General features: G+C 35.2%; 4 protein-coding genes across 4 annotated transcripts; all 4 read left to right on the top strand.

Moving 5' to 3' along the window:
- Positions 1–2,988: 2,988 nt before the first annotated feature.
- LOC144432154 (lactadherin-like) lies at positions 2,989–6,095 on the top strand. Its single transcript, XM_078120265.1, has 5 exons — positions 2,989–4,092; positions 4,274–4,315; positions 4,666–4,821; positions 5,193–5,362; positions 5,874–6,095. Exons 1-5 carry the CDS (start codon positions 3,843–3,845, stop codon positions 6,027–6,029), a joined length of 774 nt encoding a protein of 257 aa, XP_077976391.1. The 5' UTR covers positions 2,989–3,842; the 3' UTR covers positions 6,030–6,095.
- Positions 6,096–7,161: 1,066 nt separating this feature from the next.
- Positions 7,162–11,300, top strand: LOC120340494 (lactadherin-like). The gene is made up of 6 exons (XM_039408770.2): positions 7,162–7,209; positions 8,029–8,294; positions 8,476–8,517; positions 8,868–9,023; positions 9,391–9,560; positions 10,072–11,300. Exons 2-6 carry the CDS (start codon positions 8,045–8,047, stop codon positions 10,165–10,167), a joined length of 714 nt encoding a protein of 237 aa, XP_039264704.2. The 5' UTR covers positions 7,162–7,209; positions 8,029–8,044; the 3' UTR covers positions 10,168–11,300.
- Positions 11,301–18,269: 6,969 nt separating this feature from the next.
- LOC120340495 (HAUS augmin-like complex subunit 1) lies at positions 18,270–20,010 on the top strand. The gene has a single exon (XM_039408771.2). The coding sequence runs from the start codon at positions 18,287–18,289 to the stop codon at positions 19,001–19,003; it is 717 nt and encodes a 238-aa protein (XP_039264705.2). The 5' UTR covers positions 18,270–18,286; the 3' UTR covers positions 19,004–20,010.
- Positions 20,011–20,024: 14 nt separating this feature from the next.
- Positions 20,025–21,812, top strand: LOC120340490 (tRNA pseudouridine synthase Pus10-like). The gene has a single exon (XM_039408767.2). It carries the CDS (start codon positions 20,030–20,032, stop codon positions 21,578–21,580), a length of 1,551 nt encoding a protein of 516 aa, XP_039264701.2. The 5' UTR covers positions 20,025–20,029; the 3' UTR covers positions 21,581–21,812.
- The last annotated feature ends 1,251 nt before the right edge of the window (positions 21,813–23,063 follow it).

Below are 23,063 nucleotides of genomic sequence, written 5' to 3'. Positions count from 1 at the left end.
GTAGGTGTAAAAATCATGTGATTCCAAACCTTATCCGTTAAACTTCTCCCTTATCAAATCTTTCAACCTTTTTATTCTTCCCCCACTATGCACAAAAACTGTATTAATTTATTCTTTAGATCTTTGTCTATTGCCCTAGTTGAAAAACCGATTTTGTACAGTTCCAGTATTTTCAAATTGAATTTGTGCATTGTATTATAGTAGGCAGAGCGAACTTTGGGAAATCAGTAATGCTACATCAAATACAAATCCGATTACTCCTCAAAAGGACAAAGTTACTCGCCAGGGATGAATTTTTTTCCAGTTTGGAAAATGTGCCCCCAATGAATGAGATATTTGTAGACAAATTACGTAATAAATAATACTATCTTTACCTATAGTATATGCTCAATCAGTCAATGCTCAATTGAAGCAATTCGTTCATTTTTGTTAAAAAGACGCATTCGTAAAGCAGACCAATTTCATCAAAAACATGACTTTATGTTCTTTGTAGTGACTGCGCCAAAAATATATGATCACAATGATTTGAGAAATTGTGATTGTAGTATTTTTTCAATCGGGCTAATATCATTAAGTACGAATGACTTGAAGATAAAAAAAAATTTGGGAACTTAACATAGAAATAAAAAGAAAATGGTATAAAATAGTAAAAGCAATTGATGCTTGCAATAAAATAACAAACATATTGGCAGAAAAAAATATAAGGTATTGCAGTTACATATAAAATCGGAGAGAAAAATGCAATAGAATGATAAAAATATCATAAAATAATATGGTAGTATTCATGTTGGATGGGGCAATAATTTTTTGGTTCGATAGATAATGTCAACATCTGTTCGGGACATTAATAACTTTTACATATCATATTAGTCTACAAGCTACCTGAACTATTCTCTTATTGCTCTAAATTAAAGAAAAAAAGGACGAAAATCGAAAAAAACATGATAAATATTCAGCGAATAACTAGGTTGCAAAGCAATTTAAGTAGTTAAACTCAAGGGTGTGCAACCTTTAATACAGGAGGACCAGATAAAGATAACTGAGTCAAACTGCAGGTCGCACTTTCATTCAACATAGGCTTTCTGGTAATAGCAAGCCCAAAAGTTTTGGTTATTGATGACATGGATCACAAATTATGACTTGGTTTATCGGTGCCGGAATAAAGCCGGGTACCAACATAGGTGCAGCCAAAATTTTCGGTGAAATTAAAACAGACCACCCAAATGTGCAATTCACGACGACGTGATGCGTTTAATAAACTAAAAAGAATGCGTCGTTCACAGCGACATTCCACAGTTACGTGTAGCCCGTCTCTTATGTGCCTGGCGGTTTATGGTGAATATTTTGCAAGTCCTATTTCAAATATCGATCCTTAAGAACTTCGATCTGTAGTGAATCATGAATTTCAAAACGTTAACAATTGGCGCAAATGATGAAATAGATTCAATATATTTTTGATGAATTATCATTGTTGTAAGGCAGCGTTTCCCAAACTGTGTTCCGCAGAACACTAATGTTCCGCGAGCGTCTTCCGAGTGTTCCGTGAAAAAGAAATCAGAAATATGTCTAAATTAGTCGCCGTGGCGATCTGAGAATCGTGAGGTTGTCCCCCAACTCGCGTCACCGTCGACCTGAAGCGTTCAAACTAAGGTAGGGTAGTGGCATTTTTGGTAACCGTCGGTCCAGCTTTTTGTCTATTGAGTTCATTATAAAATTTACAGCAATCCTTTTGGTTTTGGTATAGGCAAACACGTAGGTCTAAAGAATAAAAGCAAAAGGTCAACAATTCTTTCTCCATCCCAGCCTGGTTTTACTTTGAGATGCTGAAAAACTTACACATGTTTGATAAACTCGATTCGACAGATAAATAAACTACAATTTGCAAAATTGCAGCAAGTACTTCTATCTTAGACGTTGTAGACGTAATATTAGAGGCAAACATTGCGTAATGGAAAGTAAACGACATGGAAAATTGAATACATTTTTTGATTGATATACTCACCATTCAAGTTAAGAAACAATAAAACATTTATAATAAATGCAATATGTGAAATATTCAATAATATTTTAGGTATGTTTAACACAAATCTGTTAGTTTTCGCGGCGCATTTGGCAACTCGCCTCGGCGAACCCACTAGGAAGCACTACCATACACCGTTTTTCATTATTAATTTTACCTTTTCATTTTTTGGTGTTCCGTGAGGCGAGATAAAAAGTGTAAGAGTTCCGTGGCCGAAAAATTTGGGAAACGCTGTTGTAAGGCATGTCAAACATTGTAATTTTACGGAAAAAAAATAAATCACGTAACGAAACTCGACTGAAATATCACAACAGTATTGATTTAATTTTTCCTTCGTTAACTCATCATGACCGATGTAATTGCAGAATGTGGCGTACAACTTCTTCTAATAGTTTATATAGGCGAATGTGTTGACGTGAAAGTCTATATATATTACTGTTCTGCCCTGTTTCGGATTTTATTTGCATATATACAACATCAAAATGCACAATCATTCCTATTCGAGAAAAATAATACATATGTGCGTATTTACAATAAAACTATATGGTGGTTTTTGGTCAATTAACTGCAAAATCTTATGAAATCGGGTCTTTAAAATTAGCAGTAACTATCCGGTTAACCTGATATTTTTGATACGGAATACCCGGATATATCCGTTATCGGATAGTAAAAAATATAGTTATCCGACCCAACCCTAAATTTTGTACTGAATCATAAACTCCTGGAAGTTGACAATTAGCTTGAAGGATGATATGGCTCATATTAAGTGCTCAAATTTGCAAAAACATATTTATTGCCTTTTGCTGCTTCACAATCACAGAGCTGTGGGCTTATGATATCACCGAGAGAGTTCAATTGATGCCATTACCAAGTTAACTAACTGCAGAGGTATAGCTGAAGCTGCCTTTTTGCACGTTTATTGATATAAGAGGGAGTTACAGTAGGCAGTTTTATGAAGTATTTGAAAGTTAGATAGCATTAGGTAAGTAAAGCGTAGCCAGAGAGGCACTAAGTATTAGTTTGTAGCTATCAAATTTAGCCTTTGACACACACTATACACTTATACAGTAACTGCAGGCCTATATTTTTACGTTTTCGGCTCTGTAATATTAATTTCAAGATGCCTTCTAAAACTAAAATTGAGATACGACGAATTTCACGTAAAGTTTGGGTTTATCGTGATAAGTGCAAGTGAAGAGATGTTTTTTACTATACCGTACGGCGCATTTATTTTTTTGTTGTGGTTGTTTAATGTTTTATTTTAGTGCTCAAGATTTTTTTTTTAAAGTTTGGGAACCACCGGGCTATACTATAGGCATGCCAAACATTGGAATTTTACCAAGAATATTGATACGATTTCGCTTTGGCCACGGAAAGAAGAACGCTGATAAAATGAATCATATCAAAACGTGACTTTTCTCCTGTTTATCATCCATGTTTTTTGACCTCATCAATAGCCAATTGAAGAAAATTAATTCAGGGACACGACTAGCTACCGTATCTGAATGAATCCAGTAAACACCTATTCAATCATTGTTTCGATAACGTCATAGGTTATCCTGTGACTCTTAATAATAATCTTCACCCCTCTTTCAACCCAGATAGACTATTGTATGATTCTAGGTAGCCAACTTTGCTGATTAAGCAGACGCCCTCGTTAACTCAGCATGAACCAATGTAATTGCAAAATGTGGCATAAAAATGACTCGTTTAGTATATTCTAGGCGAATGTGTTGATGTCCAAAGTCTGTACAGTGAGCCTATATATTTCTGTAACCGCCCAGTTACGACTTCATTTGCATTTAGGTGTAAGAACGCAAATATGAAATATCTTTTAACTTTTGCTTTTGTCGCCGCTATTGTTTCTGAGATATCTTGCGACATTCCCAATGTTTTTGAGTTTTGCTCTGCGTTAATGTCCGACAGGAGAACATCTTGTGACAGAAGCACATGTCAAGGAATTCCTGGTAAACGAGGTCCAAAAGGACCAAGCGGTTCAAGAGGAATAAAAGGCGATAGCGGTGCGACTGGTTCCCCAAGAGAGCTTGAAGAAAAAGTAAAACGAGTTGAAGGTATTTTATGTTAATGAATTAGAACGAAAACGCAAGATAAAGCATTTATTACAAGTAACAGTATTACAATAGTTTACATCAATGTGGTAAAACAAGCTTGTTAGTAAGTTCTGTTTTTAAATTTTGCTATCAGATCCCGATCATACATGTTAGGATTGGTTTATTTTGTTTTATTTTTCAGCTGCTCTGAAGATCATAACTTCAAGTATACCAAGCGAAATTAGTAAGTGAAAAATACTAACGGATTTATCAAGGAAATTGCGCGCGCACTCACACAAAATTAAGACCGAAGTTTCGCGCGATTACTAAAATGCTATGAGATTGACTATGAAAAATTATAGAGTATATGTAATTCTGTACGTTGATAAATATTGAGTACCTAAGGCAGTTCACGTCACTGCGACCAGGAAAGTGTGATATAAAAGTAGTCAATTGTGCATACCTGGAGTAATTGAAAAAAACTCTAGATTTTATTCGTCTTGTAGGTGACATTAGAGTAAACGGTTGAGAGCTCATATACTTATCAGCATAAACCCCATGTAACACGGAATCATAGTTTTTATTTGTTAACAGTAAATGTTTGCGCTATGGGAATGAAATCACGTGCTATACCCGACTCTGCTATCAGTGTATCGTCTGAATATAGTCCAGAATACAATGGAAGGCATGGTAGATTGGACGAGCAGCAATCGAGCGGATTAATGTATGCGGCATGGCATCCTCAACCAAGTGAGCTACACATGACATAGTTTCAATTTTCCAAATGGACTCAACCATTGAAACGCTATTAATATCAGGCGTTTTTAGAGCAAGATTTTATAGTATATAGTTAAAAACTGAAGCCCGCCATAACCGAATCTAAACATATAAACTTGTTTCCAAACTTAAATTGGGTAGCAACACACGATTAAATTGTTGTTGATTCATACAACCATGGTATTTTCATCTCTATTGGTGTTTATTTAAAAAAAATAAGTCTGACATTCAAATTGCTATGTATACGAGTAGTAGGCACATCAGCTATTACGTATACATATGCAAACGTTTTATTCTGATATAATAATCCTAACCTGCCGTAAACTGTTTGATTTAATATTTAGGTCAAATTGGCGAATGGTTTCAGGTTGATTTAGGTGCCAGAAAATCTGTAGCCGGAGTTGTTTCGCAAGGACGACCACCATGCTGCAATCAATGGACAACGTCTTACAAAGTAAAAGTCGCAAATTCAACAGATTTGTTTCAGTCGGTCACTGAGAATGGGTCAGACAAGGTCAGCTATTGGGGCTTGATTTACATGAAGTGATACACCATGGTAATGAACTACTGACGTGTAATGCCCCACGATATTGCTCACGATTTCAGCATCTTCTGGCCTATAAATGATGTTCGTGTGTTCGCATTGTCCTGAGGTTGATATATTATACTTTCGGGAGAGTGAACGTTATCTTTATTCGAATTCGCATGGAAAACGTAATAAAATGTTGACCAGGTTCGTTGAAACTTCCCTATATTTACAAAAAAGCATATAAACTATAAGTAAATTATTTCTGTACCAGTTATACTGTTTGTGGCCTCACAAATGCCAGATGACACAAAAAAGTTTTTTAAATTGGCATTGGATTCCGAATATTTCTAGTGCAGCAGTTGCTCGATCGAAATGTAGTTAAGCTAGAATAGCAGAAGATTGTACTAAACTCACAATGTGTCACAAAATATAGGGAATTTATAATATATACCTGGAATATTAACGACCACTCCAAATCTAAAATATTTTTATTCAGATATTCAAAGCAAATACAGACGATAACACAAAGGTTACAAACATATTTCCGACTCCAATAACATGTCGATACATCAGGATCTATCCACAAACATGGAATAACGTGGCTGCGATGAGATTGGAATTTATTCGAGGAGAATGTTTTAGTTTATACTGATATCAGAAAGGAGAATTATTACGTCAATATCATTCATATACCAAATAAAATATACACATCAACGTTACAAAAAATACTGCAAATGTTTGTAACTTTGTAGTCCAAATTACAAAAACGCGACGCAACAGCATACAAAAGAAGAACATTAACTTTAAATTGACAATAGGTGTATCAAATTAGAAAATGTAGTAGCATACGACATACGTGCTGGTGCTGATAAATGTATTTTCTATCCATAGGTTTTGAATAAATAAAAAATAGGGAGATTCAATGAAAATCAAATTATTTTACTTATATAAGCGATCTATAGTGAATATTTTCGTTTCTTCTAACGCCTATTCAATGCATTATGATGATTCGATATTTTGGAATCTTCATATATTAGAAACAAGGATGCAGATAACCTGAATACGAATTCAAAATTGTTTAGAAATTTTAGCTTACAACATGAATATACATACATGAATATAACTTCTTCTAATAGTTTATATAGGCGAATGTGTTGACGTGAAAGTCTATATATATTACTGTTCTGCCCTGTTTCGGATTTTATTTGCATATATACAACATCAAAATGCACAATCATTCCTATTCGAGAAAAATAATACATATGTGCGTATTTACAATAAAACTATGTGGTGGTTTTTGGTCAATTAACTGCAAAATCTTGTGAAATCGGGTCTTTAAAATTAGCAGTAACTATCCGGTTAACCTGATATTTTTGATACGGAATACCCGGATATATCCGTTATCCGGATAGTAAAAAATATAGGTATCCGACCCAACCCTAAATTTTGTACTGAATCATAAACTCCTGGAAGTTGACAATTAGCTTGAAGGATGATATAAATTCAATATATATATAATTGTTTAATTAAATAGGCTAGGGTCCGCGGACCTTTTGGGGTCCGTGAAGCACTTTCGGAGGGTCCACAAAAGAAATCTGTTATATGGCTCATATTAAGTGCTCAAATTTGCAAAAACATATTTATTGCCTTTTGCTGCTCCACAATCACAGAGCTGTGGGCTTATGATATCACAGAGAGAGTTCAATTGATGCCATTACCAAGTTAACTAACTGCAGAGGTATAGCTGAAGCTGCCTTATGGCACGTTTATTGATATAAGAGGGAGTTACAGTAGGCAGTTTTATGAAGTATATGAAAGGTAGATAGCATTAGGTAAGTAAAGCGTAGCCAGAGAGGCACTAAGTTTTAGTTTGTAGCTATCAAATTTAGCCTTTGACACACACTATACACTTATACAGTAACTGCAGGCCTATATTTTTACGTTTTCAGCTCTGTAATATTAATTTCAAGATGCCTTCTAAAACTAAAATTGAGATACAACGAATTTCACGTAAAGTTTGGGTTTATCGTGGTAAGTGCAAGTGAAGAGATGTTTTTTACTATACCGTACGGCGCATTTATTTTTTTGTTGTGGTTATTTAATGTTTTATTTTAGTGCTCAAGATTTTTTTTTTAAAGTTTGGGAACCACCGGGCTATACTATAGGCATGCCAAACATTGGAATTTTACCAAGAATATTGATACGATTTCGCTTCGGCCACGGAAAGAAGAACGCTGATAAAATGAATCATATCAAAACGTGACTTTTCTCCTGTTTATCATCCATGTTTTTTGACCTCATCAATATCCAATTGAAGAAAATTAATTCAGGGACACGACTAGCTACCGTATCTGAATGAATCCAGTAAACACCTATTCAATCATTGTTTCGATAACGTCATAGGTTATCCTGTGACTCTTAATAATAATCTTCACCCCTCTTTCAACCCAGATAGACTATTCTATTGTATGATTCTAGGTAGCCAACTTAAGGACGCCCTCGTTAACTCAGCATGAACCGATGTAATTGCAAAATGTGGCATAAAAATGACTCGTTTAGTATATTCTAGGCGAATGTGTTGATGTGCAAAGTCTGTACAGTGAGCCTATATATTTCTGTAACCGCCCAGTTACGACTTCATTTGCATTTAGGTGTAAGAACGCAAATATGAAATATCTTTTAACTTTTGCTATTGTCGCCGCTATTGTTTCTGAGATATCTTGCGACATTCCCAATGTTTTTGAGTTTTGCTCTGCGTTAATGTCCGACAGGAGAACATCTTGTGACAGAAGCACATGTCAAGGAATTCCTGGTAAACGAGGTCCAAAAGGACCAAGCGGTTCAAGAGGAATAAAAGGCGATACCGGTGCGACTGGTTTCCCAATAGAGCTTGAAGAAAAAGTAAAACGAGTTGAAGGTATTTTATGTTAATGAATTAGAACGAAAACGCAAGATAAAGCATTTATTACAAGTAACAGTATTACAATAGTTTACATCAATGTGGTAAAACAAGCTTGTTAGTAAGTTCTGTTTTTAAATTTTGCTATCAGATCCCGATCATACATGTTAGGATTGGTTTATTTTGTTTTATTTTTCAGCTGCTCTGAAGATCATAACTTCAAGTATACCAAGCGAAATTAGTAAGTGAAAAATACTAACGGATTTATCAAGGAAATTGCGCGCGCACTCACACAAAATTAAGACCGAAGTTTCGCGCGATTACTAAAATGCTATGAGATTGACTATGAAAAATTATAGAGTATATGTAATTCTGTACGTTGATAAATATTGAGTACCTAAGGCAGTTCACGTCACTGCGACCAGGAAAGTGTGATATAAAAGTAGTCAATTGTGCATACCTGGAGTAATTGAAAAAAACTCTAGATTTTATTCGTCTTGTAGGTGACATTAGAGTAAACGGTTGAGAGCTCATATACTTATCAGCATAAACCCCATGTAACACGGAATCATAGTTTTTATTTGTTAACAGTAAATGTTTGCGCTATGGGAATGAAATCACGTGCTATACCCGACTCTGCTATCAGTGTATCGTCTGAATATAGTCCAGAATACAATGGAAGGCATGGTAGATTGGACGAGCAGCAATCGAGCGGATTAATGTATGCGGCATGGCATCCTCAACCAAGTGAGTTACACATGACATAGTTTCAATTTTCCAAATGGACTCAACCATTGAAACGCTATTAATATCAGGCGTTTTTAGAGCAAGATTTTATAGTAGTTAAAAACTGAAGCCCGCCATAACCGAATCTAAACATATAAACTTGTTTCCAAACTTAAATTGGGTAGCAACACACGATTAAATTGTTGTTGATTCATACAACCATGGTATTTTCATCTCTATTGGTGTTTATTTAAAAAAAATAAGTCTGACATTCAAATTGCTATGTATACGAGTAGTAGGCACATCAGCTATTACGTATACATATGCAAACGTTTTATTCTGATATAATAATCCTAACCTGCCGTAAACTGTTTGATTTAATATTTAGGTCAAATTGGCGAATGGTTTCAGGTTGATTTAGGTGCCAGAAAATCTGTAGCCGGAGTTGTTTCGCAAGGACGACCACCATGCTGCAATCAATGGACAACGTCTTACAAAGTAAAAGTCGCAAATTCAACAGATTTGTTTCAGTCGGTCACTGAGAATGGGTCAGACAAGGTCAGCTATTGGGGCTTGATTTACATGAAGTGATACACCATGGTAATGAACTACTGACGTGTAATGCCCCACGATATTGCTCACGATTTCAGCATCTTCTGGCATATAAATGATGTTCGTGTGTTCGCATTGTCCTGAGGTTGATATATTATACTTTCGGGGGAGTGAACGTTATCTTTATTCGAATTCGCATGGAAAACGTAATAAAATGTTGACCAGGTTCGTTGAAACTTGCCTATATTTACAAAAAGGCATATAAACTATAAGTAAATTATTTCTGTACCAGTTATACTGTTTGTGGCCTCACAAATGCCAGATGACACAAAAAAGTTTTTTAAATTGGCATTGGATTCCGAATATTTCTAGTGCAGCAGTTGCTCGATCGGAATGTAGTTAAGCTAGAATAGCAGAAGATTGTACTAAACTCACAATGTGTCACAAAATATAGGGAATTTATAATATATACCTGGAATATTAACGACCACTCCAAATCTAAAATATTTTTATTCAGATATTCAAAGCAAATACAGACGATAACACAAGGGTTACAAACATATTTCCGACTCCAATAACATGTCTATACATCAGGATCTATCCACAAACATGAAATAACGTGGCTGCGATGAGATTGGAATTTATTCGAGGAGAATGTTTTAGTTTATACTGATATCAGAAAGGAGAATTATTACGTCAATATCATTCATATACCAAATAAAATATACACATCAACGTTACAAAAAATACTGCAAATGTTTGTAGTCCAAATTACAAAAACGCGACGCAACAGCATACAAAAGAAGAACATTAACTGTAAATTGACAATAGGTGTATCAAATTAGAAAATGTAGTAGCATACGACATACGTGCTGGTGCTGATAAATGTATTTTCTATCCATAGGTTTTGAATAAATAAAAAATAGGGAGATTCAATGAAAATCAAATTATTTTACTTATATAAGCGATCTATAGTGAATATTTTCGTTTCTTCTAACGCCTATTCAATGCATTATGATGATTCGATATTTTGGAATCTTCATATATTAGAAACAAGGATGCAGATACCCTGAATACGAATTCAAAATTGTTTAGAAATTTCAGCTTACAACATGAATATTCTAATACAGTCGTTCTTAAAACTTTTTTGAGCCGCGCCCCCGTTTGAAAAATCTTACAAACTTCGGCTTACCGGAATAGCAAAATAGCTCTTCAATGGAAAAAAGGAAGCATATATTGAAAATCTCATCAATGATGGTATTGACAACTTTGAAGCAAGGGGCGGTAACATTGGTGAATTCAAAATATTTGAATGACAGAAATTATGGCATATCATCGACCCAAGAAGAAATGTTGCAATGGTGGCAACGAAGAAAAAAATCCTACCCAAATATCGCAGTTGCTGTCTAAAAGTACCTCTGTGCCCCATCAACATCCGCTGCTTCAGGAGGAGCATTTAGCTCAGTGGAGCTTACTGTCTCCAAATTGCGATCGAGACTCACAGGAAGGCATGTAAACAAATTGAACTATTAAAATTGCAACATATTTTTCCTACGACATCCAGTTTTCTACAACAGTGATTTTTCGGACTCAAAGTGAACATCCAAATCGTGTTGGTATTATGATATTTTCGTTGTTGTTGTTGTTAGAACTCATTTCCTTATTATTGTTATGAAAAAATATATTTTCTCACTGGAACTATTGCTTTGAAATTTTCAGTGGTTTAAAATTGTCATTTTTTCTCTAGAAGGCTATTACGTTTATTTTTTGTATTTCAAAAACTTCTGTGAGCTCTATGGCATAGGTTCTCAAAGTGCTCCGTACGGAGCCTCAGGGCTCCGCGAGAGAAACCCAGGGGCTCCGCGAGCTATTCGATTACTCTTCGAAATACTGACTCAAAATTTTGTAACTGTTGAAAGAAGCAATAACAGCGTTGATAAAATCTGACAACAATACAGCCTCGAAATATGGTAAAGAGGCTGAATTAAAAATGACATTATTTATAAGCAGGAGCGCAGCCAGGGTTCTTAAGAGGGAGGTGGTTCAAAATTGGAATCGGAAATTTCCGCGCAACATTCTTCGCCATTAAAAAAACGGATAACGAGATTTCTGTTGCGTAAAATATTCAGTCCATGACCGATGCGAGCATTCAACGTGTCCCTTCGTTATAATGTAATTGTGATCATCGTTACTCAAGTTTGATTCGAGATTAGTATTAGTATTACTTAAATGAAAGAATACTATTCTAAATTAACATAAAATATGTAATAAACTGCCAACAATAAATAAAGTGGAGTCGTATTTTCGCGATCTTGGGATTTGTCAAACTTGATTTGTTCTTTCGCACCTGAGATTATTTTTAAGCAGGATATCGCCGTTTAAAAAATCACAATGTCTGGGCAAAATACGAACAATTAGAATTTATTTTATTGCATTCGGCTCCGTCGGTAGTTTCAGAATGAAAAAAGGTACATCGTGGATCGCGTGCACAATTGATTGCGTGCGGCTTCGTCGGTAGTTTCAGAATGGGAAAAAAAGGTACATCGCGCGCACAATTGACTGTGTTTCGATTTCGCAGTTACTACGACGAAAACCTCACATAACACCAAATTTTGTGATTTACAATGTCTATAAAAGCGTTTTCAATCTGAGGTGAGTCTGCTGAAGCCAAACGTGTGATCTTCCATTTTAAGTTTCAGTTCAATATTTTAGAATGCCGTTTTTCAATCAAGAAATTTGAGTTGCGGATTCATCTCTTTATTAATTATAATTTTTAACATTTCGTCGCAGATGACTATTATATGGTAACATGTTTTTCACATTGAACTCATAATGTCCCACGAGAACAAAAAAGGAACTAGAGCTGCGTGCAGCTTTAACAGGCTTCCCGCGTAAAAAAAACTGAAAACGCGTCTTGCTCACTGGAGCGTGAAAGCGTGGTCAGTCATGCATAAAATTTGCAATTTATGATGGGGGACTTATTATCTGCATGTGATGTAAATTTCAAGTCTCTAAGTAGTGTCGTTCTCGAGAAGAAGATGAAAATGTAAAATCCTATATTGCTCACTGGAGCGTATCGCCGAGGTCACTCATGCGTATCCTTGACATATCGTATCCGGAACATGTCCATTAATCATTGTTATGAATTTCAACCCAATAGCATGTATCAATTTTGAGCAATCGCAAAAAAACTGAAAACGCGTTTTGCTCACTGGAGCGTGAAAGCGTGGTCAGTCATGCATAAAATTTGCAAATTATGATGGGGGACTCATTGTCTGCATGCTATGTAAATTTCAAGTCTCTAAGTAGTGTCGTTCTCGAGAAGAAGATGAAAATGTAAAATCCTATATTGCTCACTGGAGCGTATCGCCGAGGTCACTCATGCGTATCCTTGACATATTGTTTCCGGAACATGTCCATTAATCATTGTTATGAATTTCAACCCAATACCATGTATCAATTTTGAGAAATTGCAAAAAAACTGAAAACGCGTTTTGCTCACTGGAGCGTGAAAGCGTGGTCAGTCATGCATAAAATTTGCATTTTATTGCTAGCTGAGAACTTCTGCACATTTGAGGTGAATTTCAAGTTTGTAGGACCAATTTGAAAAAAAAATAATAAAAATAAATAATAACTAGAGCTGCGTGCAGCTTTAACAGGCTTCCCGCGTAAAAAAAACTGAAGACGCGTTTCGTTCACTGGAGCGTGAAAGCGTGGTTAGTCATGCATAAAATTTGCAGTTTACGATGGGGGACTTATTATCTGCATGTGATGTAAATTTCAAGTCTCTAAGTATTGTCGTTCTCGAGAAGAAGATGAAAATGTGAAATCCTATATTGCTCACTGGAGCGTATCGCCGAGGTCTCTCATGCGTATCCTTGACATATTGTATCCGGAACATGTCCATTAATCATTGTTATGAATTTCAACCCAATACCATGTATCAATTTTGAGAAATCGCAAAAAAACTGAAGACGCGTTTTGCTCACTGGAGCGTGAAAGCGTGGTCAGTCATGCATAAAATTTGCAAGTTATGATGGGAGACTCATTATCTGCATGTGATGTAAATTTCAAGTCTTTAAGTATTGTCGTTCTCGAGAAGAAGATGAAAATGTAAAATCCTATATTGCTCACTGGAGCGTATCGCCGAGGTCACTCATGCGTATCCTTGACATATTGTATCCGGAACATGTCCATTAATCATTGTTATGAATTTCAACCCAATACCATGTATCAATTTTGAGAAATTGCAAAAAAACTGAAAACGCGTTTTGCTCACTGGAGCGTGAAAGCGTGGTCAGTCATGCATGAAATTTGCATTTTATTGCTAGCTGAGAACTTCTGCACATTTGAGGTGAATTTAAAGTTTGTAGGACCAATTTGAAAAAAAAAAATAATAATAATAATAATAATAATAATAATAATAATAATAATAATAAATAATAATAATAAAACACAGGAATACAATAGGTTCCCTGCTGACAAGCAGCGGGAAGCCTAATTAACGTCGTCATTGTGTAACAATACATGTATATGCCGAGGGAAATTTTTGATTTAAGGAGAATAAACACCGGCGTAAAGATGTTCAAAACACGCCATGCTGACGAAAAAAATCGGCGATTGTAACAAAATAAAATCGCGCACGTTATTAGCGGCCTGTTAAGTCTTCCAGAAATGTCAAAAGAGAAAAGATTCGACCCCTAATTTATTAATATGTTCGTCAAGTGTCAAATTTACAGCTTTAGTATGAAATTCAGATTCATTTATGGCTTGTGTTAATCCTATTAAAAAAGGTTCAGCATTTTGAATAAGTAAAGTACTTTTAACTTGCCCAGGAATATTAATCTGAAAGTAACAATTTTAACATTTATTTTGGGGCTCCGCAAATAATATTCAACTTTTCAAGGGCTCCGCAACACCAAATGTTTGAGAACCCCTGCTCTATGGGATTATTGGGATACGTTTTTTGTGTGCTGATTTGTCCTCTAAGACATATTGAAAACCCATACTACTTAGTTCTGATCTTCGTGTCCAAATGTTTAAACATCGCGCTCGTGTTTGATTTCATTTGGTATTGTTTAAGTGGGTATATTCTCTCGGTGAGCTATGTCGAGGAATCGAGAATCGGGATCGAAAATTTTAAGAATCGAATACTTGTAAGTAGTCATACTCACGACACAACTTTAACTGATGGGTCAAATTTTATTGCTGAAATGTAATCAGGGTGTGTACAGAATTGAATTATGATAGTAAATTCTGTCATAGGCCTAGGCTTTGTAACAAAAACAAAATGTTTTGTGGGACAACAATTTCAAAAAGCACTCCTGTTCGCGGCTATGGAGCCTTCTTCAAAAAAGTTTTTATTACACTCATTTCATTAATTCTCCATTGTATAGCTGCGAATGACGGCGTTTTGACTTGTCAGCGCGTTATACCAAGATAAGCCACCAGCCTAGGTGGGTTTGTTTATTTTCCGCAATGAAGGCAAATAAGATTGTAATATTTGAAAAATATATCCAGTTTATGATTTTAAAATGTTTTATAACTGTTTTCCTTTTTTGTACAAAAACCACTAAAAAAATCCTGCATCAAAACCTGAACGTAATTTCAGTTCATTGCTCTTACGGGCTCTCAAAATCTAGCAAAAAAAGTTTTTTTTCGAAATGGGGTAGTTAAAGCAAATAAATTATCTCAAATATATTCCAAAACAGAATCTACCGTGTTTCCCGAAAATAAGACCTACCCTGAAAATAAGACCTAGCCTGAATTTTAAAAATGATTTTAATATAAGCCCTCCCCTTAAAAAGAGACCTAGTCAATAAAGTGAATTTATTTTTAGACCTAGTCGATAGCAAGAAATCTCTACTACGCGTTGTAAATAATTGATAATCTATGTTTTAAAGTTATTTTGAATAAAAACTCTTATTTATAAGTAACTGGATATAGGTTTCCATATTTTGTATATTTGAAAATCTCGTAATTCTCCACTTTGTAATTTTGTTTTTGATTAATGAATCCCCAGAAATCAAGCCCTAGTGTTATTATGCGGAAGGAAATTGAAATAAAACCCAGTCTTATTTTCGGGGAAACACGGTATGCTATTTTATATAAAAAAGCATGATAATACTGATTTTGGAGTAAGCTTTGGCAGTAATAGAATTGAATAGAATAAAATCATTAAATATTTGAAGGTTACAATTGATGACGAACTGAGATCAAAACTCGTATATGTAATATTTTACAGATTAAGGCAGATTGGTGGTATATATATATGTTGTTAAGCAACTTTTATTTCAGTTTTTCTAATTGAATGTATAAGGCGCGGCGGTGTGGCTCAACGGGATAAGCGTTAGGAATACGCTCGCCACCGCACCTCTAATTACTCTGCGTGGGTTCGTAGGTTCGAATCCCATGCAGGGATGGTTATGTGCGAGAGGATCGCTGGACTCGACTCCTCGCCGTCTTATCGACTTTCCTCTCCCCCGGGATAAATATGTAAATCCTATCTTAATGCTGAAGTACTGGCAATGCCGAGGTACTGGCATATATTCAGGTCAAGGCCCAGCAACAAAGTCTTTCTTTCAGGCAGTTTGAATTTTGGAAAATTGCGAACACCGACGAGCAGTCAAATACATTTTCTCGAAATCCCACCTTTTACTTCACAATCACATGGCCCGCCAGACTAGGTGGGCAAACTTTTCGGCCCTTGGTTTAAAAACCTTGCCCACCCCTGGACCATAGATGTTACATGAAAACAAATTGTTATGCATTGTCTCTGCCTGAACTCATCGAACAATGTCAGTTGTAGCAAGTACATAAGGATAGTTACTGTGTATTTTAATATTTTCACCACTTATTGTTAGTAGTGCATGTTATTTGCCTGAAACAAGGTCGTTGTCCCAATTCATTTCCTATATGATATATTTTTCTCACTCAGTGTAGCTCGTCTTTGCCGTTCTTTGTTAGTTAGAAATTTGGTTTCATCACATATACTTGCTTTAAGGTTTCAAGTGTAATTCGTTATTTGGATCAATTCGATTGTGCAACTTTACAATTTAACAATTGGCATTCAATACATTGTGTGCTTTTTGACCTCTGGAGGAGTCAAGATCGGAGTTACACTCTGTTAACGCGTGTTCAATAACACAAGTACATAAGGATAGTTACTGTGTATTTTAATATTTTCACCACTTATTGTCAGTAGTGCATGTTATTTGCCTGAAACAAGGTCGTTGTCCCAATTCATTTCCTTTATGATATATTTTTCTCACTCAGTGTAGCTTGTCTTTGCCGTTCTTTGTTAGTTAGAAATTTGGTTTCATCACATATACTTGCTTTAAGGTTTCAAGTGTAATTCGTTATTTGGATCAATTCGATTGTGCAACTTTACAATATAATAATTGGCATTCAATACATTGTGTGCTTTTTGACCTCTGAAGGAATCAAGATCGGAGTTACACTCTGTTAACGTGTGTTCAATAACACGGGAGTGTGGACACGCAGATAGGGTCGAATCTTCGTTACCCTATACAGTGTCTCACTCGATCGTGTCACTTGTCGTCAGTCACCTGGCACACTTTTCAATTTTTTTTCAATGAATAAAAACATCACATTATATAACCACAATAGCATAAATATAATTGCATTTTAAAAAAACGAGCACATAATAGTTTTCCACTTCTTCTTATGGATTGACAGTTTACCATTTTTAGTTGCAATAGTCTTTTCACAGTTTATATTATTTTTTATCCTATATAAAAATTGGCAAAATTGAGGCTTTCCATTACGCAGTTTACATTTGTATATAAAATATCTGACACATAATAAAACACAGTTTATACCCTGGTTTTGCCCTACCCCCAATAACATTTCTCTATGTAACAAATTAAGGTTTAATCCATTCTCAACGGTTAACCAAGCGTTAACTATTTCCCAGAATTGCTGCACAAATTCACAGAGATAAAATAAATGTAACACAGTTTCAACATGAAAATTACAAAATGTACAATTTGGACTTTGTGTTTTATTTATTCTATATAGCAGGTCATTAGTGGGCACTGCTCGCAAAACAAATTTAACATGGAATGAACGAAGTCTGGATTCAATAACGCAATAAAAGACTTTTTCATACAATGTCACCCAATTATCTAAGTTCCTGCACAATTCTTTTGACCATTTTTTCTATTTTTTCAGTTGGCGGCAAAAAATTTTCATTACAAAGTTTATCATAAATATATCGAGAGGTTTTATCATTGCTTTTTACATCTTCGATCAGACTAAGAATAAGATGTGGATTGACTTGTGATGTTTTTGAAAAATTAGTTTTCCATTCCTGGGGTATACATGATATCCATTTATTACTGAATTTCGTATGATATCTCAAATTTCACTGTTGTATTTGCATTCATAGGAACTCGTTATCTACCCTGTCCGATGACGCTGTTTAATGTCATTTCTCTGTCACACGTGGCGGCCTACGTCAAGGCTGTCCTGAATAAACTTCGCTCTGAACGGCAATTTTATTGGGGAACACGGTAATATGACATCTTTGCCACTACTGATATTTCACTAGCATTTTGTTAGATATGAATTTTGCCTTCCTTCCTACAGTCTTGGTAGGAGGTCAGCAAGGATCCGCGTGAGCTGCGTCGAGCGTCGGTTTGCCAGAATTTACCGTATTCAGCTTAGGTTTTATATGTTGAGCGATTGTAAGACTGGGAAACTGTCATGTTATGGAGGAGTCGTCTTCCAATTATGGGTTAATAATTGATCAAATGAAGATGGAGATCGAGGAATATAAAGTTGATTCTAGTCGTTTTCGTTCTATTCTTTCGTCCGTTCATTTGCCATCAGAGTTATCAAACATAGGAAAACTCTTGGCAAAGTCATTACAAACAACTTCTGATGCATTGGATGTTATAACACCCTGTGCATTGAATTTAACTTTGGCTTTAAGCGATCTAAGCCAGGAGTTGCAGGAATCTGAGATAACGCTTGATTCAAGTCAAAAAAGAATACAAAATTATAAAAGTAAATTTTCTGATATACTTAATACAAAGGAGTTTTGGCGACGTGAGCTGTCACGACTTGAATCGTTAGAAGAGCAGCAACAGCAAGAGAGCAGCAACACAAAGAAATCAACTTCATTTCATTCAAAAAAGATCAAACAATATGACGCCGAATTACGGTCAAATAAACAATTACTTTCATCAGCTGGTTATGAAGACAATATATCGCATGAAACATTAGTATCTTTAGGAAATGAAGTTTCCGAAATGGAAATGAAATTGAAGCCGTTAAGACTTCAGTTAAATTCATATAAAGATCTGCAACCAAGTCTTGCTCAAGCTCAAATAAAACTTGAAGAAAAGAAAATTGAGTTTAAACAAGTTGATAAAGAATTTTCTGATAAACTTGGTGAAATTGGTGCAAATGCACCTAGTCTATGATTCCTATATTTTACATGTGGTATTGTTTGCTACCAGGTAGCGCCACATGTCTGCATATATTTTGAGGTAAACTCAAATGCCCATACTTATTCCCTGGTTTAAAAATGAGAAATGCATAAATAATTTTCATGTGAAATTGCATAAATGTAAATGCTGATCAGTTCATAAAATAGTATGAACGTTAATGTCTGAATGTGCACTTTTGAAGATGTAACAAATTGGTATCAGACCAAAGCCATTCACTTTTGTCATATACTTGTGATTTTAGGTGTTACATTGGAGTTGACATTTCAGCTCAGGGTCAGAGTTGTGAATTAGCATAAAACATTCAACATTAAAGTTTCTGTGATAAACATGACAGCTATTTCTGATTCATAGTCTTAAAATAGAAAAATATAGTTGGAGATACCTTTGGGAAGCTTATAGAATAGAGTTGGTACTTCAGCCTGTGATCCCTATGTACACCTTCAAGTTTCTTGAATAGTTTAGATATGAAAAGATGGACTGTTATTTCAAAAATTTGCTCAGCATCACTATTATATAGAAAATGTTTTGTTATAGATGCATTGTTAATAATTGATTTTTGGACTGCCCTGTTAAATTTTTTATGGAAGTGTTGCTGTTTTCACTTGAATAGAAATCAATGTCAATCGGGCATTGGCAGGATGTAAATACATGTTTTCTTCAATTTTGTGTATTGGTGGATTCTCCCAGAAATAAAAAGACTCTGTGCAAACCATGTTTCAATCATATATTTACCTTCCTACTTAGTAAATATTTTGCATCAAATCTTTGAGAATGTTGGATAGAATCAACATATGAACTTTGCATATTCACCACATGGACTTGGAGCTTGTTGAATGCTCATATTAAGCTATTCTAAAATGTATTAACATATTTGCAATCAACATTTCTATAAATCGACCATACTGCGTTTTTTATAAGAGTATACGTTTTTTTAGCATATCACTGCCATTTCCTAATTTATTGTTTTTTTTAATAGATAATCATTTGTCACATGGCATCATGATGGGTAAAAATCTATGCCCCCGATGCATTTTTATGTTTCTTAATGTTAAAGATGATGAAATATTGAGGAAATCAGAGGAAGAAATTGAGGAAAACCTCATGTCAAGATGGCCCAGTATATTCTCCAAAGAACAAATACTAGATTCCAGTGAATGTGGCGAAATAAAACATTTTTGTCATTCATGTCTTGGCATGCTGCAAGATCAGTTTCTTCATTCTTCAGTTGAAAATATAGCACAAAAGATACAAACTGAACAATATATGTTTAGAAATTTCAGATTGATGATATCGCAACCAGTCCAATTTATTCTTTTTCGAGCTTTCGTTCAACATCATTATAAGAGTGTTATTTCGGATCACAAGCGAAATGGAAATGGATTAGATGTTAAAGACATTTTCAAAATTGTTCTTGAACCGAAATTGGAAAAAGCTCTTTGTTCAAAAGCAGTATACAATGATGATGCTGAACTTGAAGTTACTGTGGTAATAAAACATAGTTTTACAGAATCTCACTTGCTCCCGAAAATTGAAAAATGTTTACCTGAATGCTTCAAGCAATCTAAAAAAGTATTGGAAGGGATGACTAGGAAGAGACCAAGAAATGATCTGACAATATTTACGTTATCTGCGGTATGTCAAGCTTCATCAAAATTGAGTCCCAAGGTTTTAGACGACTTGATTGAACAAAGTTATTTTCAAAATTCTGTGTTTTTGGACCAAATTAAAATCTTGCGGACGCCCATTTATGTGGCCGGAAGGTATTGCAAATATTCACGTGAACTTTCGCAAACACCATGGATAATATCTGGTAAAAGAATATCCGAAATGTCAGTTCAAGAATATATTGCAGATCCGATTAAACTATTATTCAAAGCAGATTCTTATAATTTTTCATCTTCTGGACGAGAAGATATTGATGTTCGAATGTTGGGTAATGGAAGACCGTTTTTGCTTGAATTAGTGAATCCACGATTATGTATTGAAGAAAAAAACAGAGTTAAAAAATTGCAAACTGAGATTAATGAGGTCACTGATATAATAAAAGTAAGAGATCTTCAAATTGTAAGTAAAAATGAAACGAAAAACTTGAAAGATGGAGAAGAGGGAAAAACCAAATCATACTCTGCTGTGTGCTACACTAAGATTAGTCATTCACGCCCAAAAGTTAACAAGCTAACGTTGAAAAGTAACATACTCAAATTGTCTGAATTGAAAAATATTAAAATTGAGCAAAAGACTCCACTGAGAGTATTGCATAGAAGAAATCTTGCTGTTCGTTCTCGAACTATTTTTGAACTTGATGTTGAGATGATTGATGTAACCGATGCCGCAAAAATTGTTAAAATGCCAAAGTTCATTCCAAAAGAGTATATATTTTTCAAACTATGTATGACAACACAAGCTGGAACCTATGTGAAGGAATTTGTGCATGGAGATTTTGGCCGAACAATACCACATGTTGGAATTTTGATTGGTGCTGACACTGACATTCTTTCACTAGATGTGGTTTCCGTAAACCTGGAATGGCCGCTATCATTGCCGAATTGATGAATCAAGATTGAATTGTATGGTTGTTTTGAAGAAAATTTGATTTTCCAATTTTTTGCAATTGCATTATTTAACAACCAACAGGTGTGTTGGCCTGTTTAAGCACTGTGGAATAGTTATAATCATTCATATGTTTGTGTGAATCATGTATTGCATTGTCTTCAATACAAGTACCTCGGCATTGCCATATACATTCAATTAGGAAAATTAAAATAAAATTTGGGAAACAATATTGTGAAGCTTATTTCTATATATTTATGTCACCATCTGTGAGTAGGAGAACAAAAAATATCCTGTGGACTGTTAGAAAAGCTGGTAAAGTTACCTGCTTTTGAAGTAGAATACTAAACTACATTTTTAGTGATTATAATTTTTTATCGGCTTCCAGGTATATGGCGTGTCATTTTCAAGTTGTCTTGTAAATCCTTTCCTAATCGAGAAGGGTCCATTGGGCCCGCAGTCGCCAAATAGTTTTTTCAATGGCATACGATGTTATTTCCGTTCTATTCATTTCAATATTTCGTCGGCTAGCCGTTAGGTTCCTCTTTATTTGATCTCGCCTGTCTGTGGTGCAGAAAAGTAGAACCACTGCTGTATTTTATATCATCGGCCAATGGACTTCTTCGTGTGCCTCAAAAAGCACTCGCAAATCTGAATTCCGACGTATTCTAAATATCGCTGGAACGTATCAAAGGTTGGCAGGCGCAACTGTGACGGGGTCGCAAAATTGTTACTGTTAGGTTTTCTGCAAGGAGTTGATATCGTTTTTATCCCGGGATAGAGGAAGCCGATAAGATGTGATCTTTGAGTTGGAAAAGGGGGTTTGTTACTGATAAACTATGCAGAGATGCAAAAATAGACTTGGATAAAAAAAAATCTTGCCTTAAGCTTTTGCTCGCCTGATTCTATAATCAGCTTTTTTTTAATTTATTTCTATCAATTATTTTATCGCCCGTCATGCTGATTATGGAGTCGAAATGTACACTTTTCGTTATTCTAGACTTAGAGTTTCATCGCACCATCTATTGTCCTGCGTTTAACATTATAAATGTTTGTCGCTATATGCGGCGGTGTGGCTCATCGTGCTAAGCTTTAGGAATACGCTCGCCACCGCACCTATGATTACTCAGCGTGGGTCCGCAGGTTCGAATCCCATGCGGGGATAGTTATGTGCGAGAAGATTCCTCCACCATTCCTGCACCAGTGTTAATGTACGGGTGCATTTCACGTGTGTATATGTACGTGGGTGTAAAGATAATGGGACAATTACCACTTTAAACACATTGCATTAAGTTTTTTAAATTATATACAAGCACGGCGAAATTCGAGTGCCGCCGTAAGGTGGTTATGTTTTAAATACCTTGCCTGACCCAACCCAAATGAACGAACTAGTGAGACAACAATTACTCACACAAACAAGAAGATTTTTTGAAAAAAATAGACTTTATACCACAAAAGTTTCTAAATAGCCTCACTACAATAA

This window comes from Styela clava, chromosome 14, assembly GCF_964204865.1.
Source record: "Styela clava chromosome 14, kaStyClav1.hap1.2, whole genome shotgun sequence".
Taxonomy (NCBI): domain Eukaryota; kingdom Metazoa; phylum Chordata; class Ascidiacea; order Stolidobranchia; family Styelidae; genus Styela; species Styela clava.
The sequence above is the reverse complement of the archived record's forward strand: the minus strand, read 5'-3'. Positions and strand labels throughout refer to the sequence as shown.

Coding starts and splice junctions, on each gene's coding strand:
- LOC120340490 (XM_039408767.2), top strand. CDS start 20,030: ATGATGGGTAAAAATCTATGCCCCCGATGCATTTTTATGTTTCTTAAT.
- LOC144432154 (XM_078120265.1), top strand. CDS start 3,843: ATGAAATATCTTTTAACTTTTGCTTTTGTCGCCGCTATTGTTTCTGAG. Junction 4,316..4,665: donor AAGTATACCAAGCGAAATTA/GTAAGTGAAAAA, acceptor ATTTGTTAACAG/TAAATGTTTGCGCTATGGGA. Junction 5,363..5,873: donor CTGAGAATGGGTCAGACAAG/GTCAGCTATTGG, acceptor ATTTTTATTCAG/ATATTCAAAGCAAATACAGA.
- LOC120340494 (XM_039408770.2), top strand. CDS start 8,045: ATGAAATATCTTTTAACTTTTGCTATTGTCGCCGCTATTGTTTCTGAG. Junction 8,518..8,867: donor AAGTATACCAAGCGAAATTA/GTAAGTGAAAAA, acceptor ATTTGTTAACAG/TAAATGTTTGCGCTATGGGA. Junction 9,561..10,071: donor CTGAGAATGGGTCAGACAAG/GTCAGCTATTGG, acceptor ATTTTTATTCAG/ATATTCAAAGCAAATACAGA.
- LOC120340495 (XM_039408771.2), top strand. CDS start 18,287: ATGGAGGAGTCGTCTTCCAATTATGGGTTAATAATTGATCAAATGAAG.